The 6,000-nt window shown below is 38.4% G+C and overlaps 1 protein-coding gene across 1 annotated transcript in view; it reads left to right on the top strand.

The window, feature by feature from the left end:
* The first annotated feature begins 1,300 nt into the window (after positions 1 to 1,300).
* Positions 1,301 to 6,000, top strand: part of LOC139475800 (trafficking protein particle complex subunit 9-like) — a 49,490-nt gene continuing 44,790 nt past the window's right edge. Inside the window, exons 1-2 of the mRNA XM_071259005.1 lie at positions 1,301 to 1,361; positions 4,152 to 5,045. Of these exons, the coding sequence (XP_071115106.1) occupies positions 4,204 to 5,045 (842 nt within the window). The 5' untranslated portion in view covers positions 1,301 to 1,361; positions 4,152 to 4,203. The remainder of the gene's footprint in view (positions 1,362 to 4,151; positions 5,046 to 6,000) is intronic.

The following is a 6,000-nucleotide window of genomic DNA, read 5'->3' as shown; positions in this document are numbered from 1 at the left end:
ATTCCATTCGTGTGAACTTATGCGCCTTGCAAAAGGCAAAACAAACACCATCACTTATTTTCATGTATTCTGATCTCCAGTGGATCTTCGGGAAATGTCTACATCACAACACACACCCGACACCATATATACATCGTACACATAAGACGTTCAAAACAAATATATTCTAACACTGATCTCTTTTGATAAAAAGAAAAGAAAAGACTACTGCTGAAATGGTAAGTCTTGATGGTCGAAAGTATTTGGCCACATCATATGATGCAAATTAGAAGAGAAAGAAATGAAGTGAAATCAAATACCAATATCGCCATGACACAGTAACACCATGCCATATGATCCGTTTGTGTTCATGTATTTCTAAATGTGTATGTCATTTTAAAAAAAAAACACGTTTCGCCAGAATACGTACGTGGTGCGATTTTAACAGTGACTGTGTCATTTGAAAAAACCAGAGATAGCGCAATCTCATAAAATTAGATAGTTTACTCTGATACGATATACCTCTAGCACTTCCTGCAGAGATGTATCGCACAGGAGTGAAAGGTTTGATTTTAATGAGACTCGATCCATCGGCAATTAGTCATCATTTTGAAAAACTGTAATTTAGTCTGAGAGAATATGTTGTTGAACAATCATTAGAATCACATCATGTGATGCCTGTCATTTCGATGTACCTATCCCGTAAATCGATGATCATGTCATGTCACAGGATTGTCTGGTCCAGACTCGATTATTTACAGGCCGCCGTCATATAGCTGGAATATTGCTGAGTGCGGCGTTAAACAAACAAACACAATACACTATCATGTTAGGGTCGACTCTGGACCAGGCAAACCATGCAGTGATTGACAGCGTATGGAATACATCAACGCACGATATGACCTCCATTCAGCATGGTCTCAGAACACAGCCTGCTTTAATTGCAAAAGGTTGAGGAACTATCTACTGTTCTACCTCTCAACTCTATGGGTATTGTAAGGAAATTAACAGAAAATGAAGGCATAGAAATCTAATGTCTAGTTGTACTTCCACCAGAATATTGGTAGAAAGAATCGATCGGTGTTTTCGGAGTGAAGATTTCCTTGTATATAATTCCCCTGCTTCGACATAAGTTTCTGTGTAATTTCATGTTCAATATTCAGTTAGAAGGTCACGGAGAACTGTCATCATTCCCAACCAAGCTTGCCCCGAAGCACGTTTCATTATCGATTATGTCGTTGCTCTAAATATCACGACCAAGAGTGGAGGCGGAATGTCTGTTCTCGTTCACGTCTCGCTGATGCGTTATTTGACGAGATCACACGAACCAAGATGGCTGCCGATATGCGATGGCCTGAGAAATCGAAGTTGTTTGATGTGATGTAAGATGCCATTTCTCAGATATTACGAGATCATATGTATGCTCGATTATATGTGTCACATTCATGCAGCTTCATGGTGATATGGGCATGGGTGCCATTAACGTTATGATCAGTTACCCATTTTAACGATCTGTCAAAGTCGAGAAGTTAGAAAGAGGGGTGGAATTCGATTGAGGGATCATAAGACGTGATTTCTAGATTCTTTGCACAGTGATATCTTATTGTGACACACGCCGGTTTCATTCCGCGATATATGTTGTGTAATTTTGGATATTTTTATTGCTGTGTGATCTTGATCAGAAATCAGTGAACAATATGTGATGCTTGTATGCGTCCAGCCACTATAACAGAAATCAGCTGACATGTGTCGGGATCAATTACATGCTAAAGCATCGTCTGTGCAGTATTTATTCTACGTTCATTATATTTTAGCCTTGAATTTACTCTGATTGAAGTTTGAATTCCCTAAATGGCTGTTATTTTCACCAAACCAAGCACTCCTTGCTTGTTTATATCACCACCTTGAATTTTGTGACTCCAGTTAGTTATAGCTCTAATCACATAAAACAATGTCTAACTTTCAGTTTCACTTGTGACTATTATTAATAATATTATGCCTCAACTCTACAAACATGATCATGCTGATACCCCCATGAAGATCCAAGTTAGAATGTGCATGGTCTTTAGCAAACCATGCTTGTTGTAAGAGGTGACTAACGAGATCGGTTGGTCAGGTCCGCTGACTTGGTTGATGCCTGCAATTGTGTAGATCAATGTTCATGATGTCAAACACTGGAGTGTCTGGTCTAGGCTTGATTATTTACAGACTGCTCATAATGTTGGAATATTGCTGAGTGCTGTGTTAAACAAACAACTAAACATATATGATATAGTTAAAGAATGAATGTTGCTTACCATATACTCATGGTGTTTACTCTGTTGTTGACCATGTAGTAACTGTTCAGCGTGGTAAGACTATGACCACCAACTTGTATACATTGTAACTGGTTATATCAGTCTGTGCTATAACGAAGACAGGCATGTTAATGCAGAGTTACTGATTTGGGGGAGAGGGGATCAAAACTTTAGAATAGTCATCAGTCTGTGCTTGACACCTTCAGCCAAACAGCCATACTAATCAGCAGTTTGGGGCGTGTGTTTTACTTTGACTTGCAAGTCATGATTATTGTGGAAATAGTATTTTCATCAGCATATTTTGCTTCTCTCCTTTGTTCTATATTGTTGTTAGTTGTATACAAACACAAGTGAAAGTTATCAGTTAAGCATGGTTTAGTGTAAGAACATTCATGACAGTTGATGTCAGTTTACTTCTGCATGTGGTATGATTATGTGTGCATTATTGAAGTATTGATATGATTGTTATCAGGGATAAGAACTGGTGGTAGCACTTAAAATAACCTTGTTATCAAAGCATAACTGGCTTCAACTTGCAAATCTATCATTGTTCATTTATTCATTCCACATGGGTTTGACTATTTTATATGTGTGGATGTACATTTGTAAACATGGTCACAGGCATAAAAAAAATTACTTCTTACACAATTTTTAATTTGAAAAAGAAATATGATCTCTAAGGACGCTAAGTGGTATGTGATTCCCTTTCAGCAACTGGAACTTATTTTACCCAGACAAGTTTGAAACTAACCATGCCACTGGCACTGTTAGAAATGTCTAATCACGCTCATGTGAGGAATTTGAAAACTGAAAACTTATGAATGCTGTGGCAACCTATTTAGTGAACATGAACTGTATTCAGCATTCTGGGATATGACTGAAATATTTTAAATGGAAACTATTTACATGGTTAGCAAATGGTTCATATTTATCTCTTTCAGAAACTGAATTTGGCTAGTTGGACTTCTGATACCACTGACATGAAACTACTTGAAATGATTTGGTGGGAAATTTATACTTTTATAACTGATACCTACTGGTCCTTCAGCAATGATAATTATTCAGCATTCGTTTTGTTCAACAAAATTATGATCTTTAAAAGTGGGATGTTTGTATTGTTTGTTTCAATGAAGTTCAATTAGAAATATTATTCATATCATTATGATAAACATGTTGGAAAATATCATATGAATATTCTTTAACACCATCATTAGTAATGCAACATAAACCAATTTTTCAAAATGGCAATATTTGGCTTCCTGGTAGCATTTTCATTACAGTGGTAAGCAAAGTCCAAAGTAACTCATTTCGTAAACTAAAGCTATGTGAGGCACATGAGTCAGAGACACGAGTCTACTTCAAATAAAATAACAAAGTTACTTTAAAACCTAGTGACAGTAAAAAAAAGTCAAAATAGGTGAAATATATATACTTGGGGGTAGAAAACATTTTACATTGTATTTAAGGTGATAGACCATGATATACCAGTCGCAGACGTAACCTGTACACGTGACGGCTCTGCCGTCTCTTGTACGCGAGACGGGTGCGGTCCGCGATACTCAGTGAAGCGATTGATATACTATTTGCTACAACTGAAATAGCTCTGAATCTTTATGATGCTTTGAAGGGTGCATGGGTGGTCCACGTATCTAAAGCAGCATAACCCGCTGTGTGGAATCACATCCCTAAGGCATGTAAGGTGTGGCAAAAACCTATGATGTGCTAATGTCTATGACCTGCATCACATCAGGCTTTCTTCCCACATCAAACTTAAACGTCATGATATTTATAACTGAAATACTGTTCAAATGGCCTTAACCATCCAGGAGAAGTAGTGTTATTTCCACTCTTTTGAAATAATCCCCATTTTTCCAGATGTTTAACACCAGATGTTTCCTCAAGTTGCTAGAAGACAGTGAGCAGTACCATGTCTACATCGAGCAGTACCATGTCTCCACTGAGCTGTGTCGACTATAGCCAGACAGCCGAGGACCACCAATCCCTGCTTGTCCTTGTACGCCACACAGGAGTCAGACTCAAACAGCAGGGCTTTGCTCGGGCCTGGGAAAGAATGAAACGCCTCAACTGCATTCACATCCAGAATCAAAACCGAAATATCTATGTGCGTTACAAAAGAGGCTACCCAAAGGAAAACAATGAATGGGGAGATTTCCAAGCACATCGAAAAGTCCTTGGTTTAATATCAGTTGGATACTGCTCAAACCATAAAGAATTTGAAGACCTATTTGATCATTACAAACGGGTGAAGGAGGAGTATGCCAACACAATTTTCAATTCCCGTTTGGTTGTGTTTGGTATGAACACTGATGGGTCGCCGCTTGTTGAAGAGGAGAGTAAGATTGGTGACAATGAGGAGAGTAAGGATGTGGAGGAGAAGACTGTTGTAGATAATAAGGATGAAAACGAGGGCAGAACATCCCCCAACAACAACTTGAAAACAGATCCTTTGTCAACCAATGGGGAAAAGGACACATCGGAGAAGGGGCAGAAGGAAAAACCATTGCCTAATGTGAAGAGACAACACAGTAACAGTTTGACTAAGGAAAGCACTGGGGCTGAGGTTGTGTTTTATCCGGATCTGGAACATTCAGCTGATCTTGAGGACAGACTGAAGGAGTTTATTACATCATTGTTTTATGTCCTGGAGGGCAAAAGACTGGACAGGTCATTTGAGCGAGCTGACCGTCTTCACCTACTGTGTGCTCCATTTGAGAAGAAGGATTATGTTGGGGTTGATCAGGAAACCAAGTAAGTTATTTTGTTTCGAATTCTGTTTATGATCATTTGGCTGCATTGATCACTGCTCATTTATTTTACTTCATTTTACTCCTGTAGGACCTTCATCACTTGGGTCTTTGCTCCCATATGACATAGTTCCCCAGTGTTGGGTTGCATTTATTTGTGTCCATGTTACCATGGTTACACACACAGTAATACATTTGGTAACAGTACCAGTATGTAAAATGTGCCCTCCAGCTACATCTAATGTATGTACATGTATCTATCTTCCTTCATGGTATAGGGCCGGTCAGGTAGTCTAGTGGTTAATGCGTTCGCTCGTCATGCCGAAGACTCGGGTTTCTTGTGTCCCCCTTTGTGATATTGCTAGAATAATACTAAAAACGGCATAAAACCACTCACTCACTCCTTTTTTGGTATACATACTTCTGGAAAAATGCACACCATTTTTGTGACAGTAGTTTCTTAATATTTTTTTATATCCATCATTTTGTAAGTAACCCATGGTTATCATGGTTATAGTGTCTTAATCATGTTAATAACATCAAAGTTTATTGCTAAAATAAGCATTATTTCATTATGTATTTCCACTGTAATACTTATGTTTCAAGTTAAAGAAGAAACAAAGCAACCCCTCCCTTTCTTAACATGCTTTTACTGGTAATATTATTATGAAATGTGGCCTCAGTGTTACTTAGATAATCAGGATAATATGTGTTGAGTGATCAAGCAGAAAGTTTGGTTCTTCCATCTCACACAAGACCTGTTTTCAGTGTATTTTATTTAAGTGTTGTCAATGACAGTACCCAGTGAAGATCCGGGTTAGGATTAGGGTTAGGGTCTTCAGCAACCCGTGCTTGTTGTAAGAGGCAACTATGAAATGGGATCGATGGTCAGGATCGCCGACTGGTTTGATGGATGTCATGGTTGTATGACAATAGCATAGATCGATGTTCATGATGTC

Source organism: Haliotis cracherodii, unplaced genomic scaffold (genome assembly GCF_022045235.1).
Source record: "Haliotis cracherodii isolate W230 unplaced genomic scaffold, xgHalCrac1.p SCAF_1, whole genome shotgun sequence".
Lineage (NCBI taxonomy): Eukaryota > Metazoa > Mollusca > Gastropoda > Lepetellida > Haliotidae > Haliotis > Haliotis cracherodii.
The sequence above is the reverse complement of the archived record's forward strand: the minus strand, read 5'-3'. Positions and strand labels throughout refer to the sequence as shown.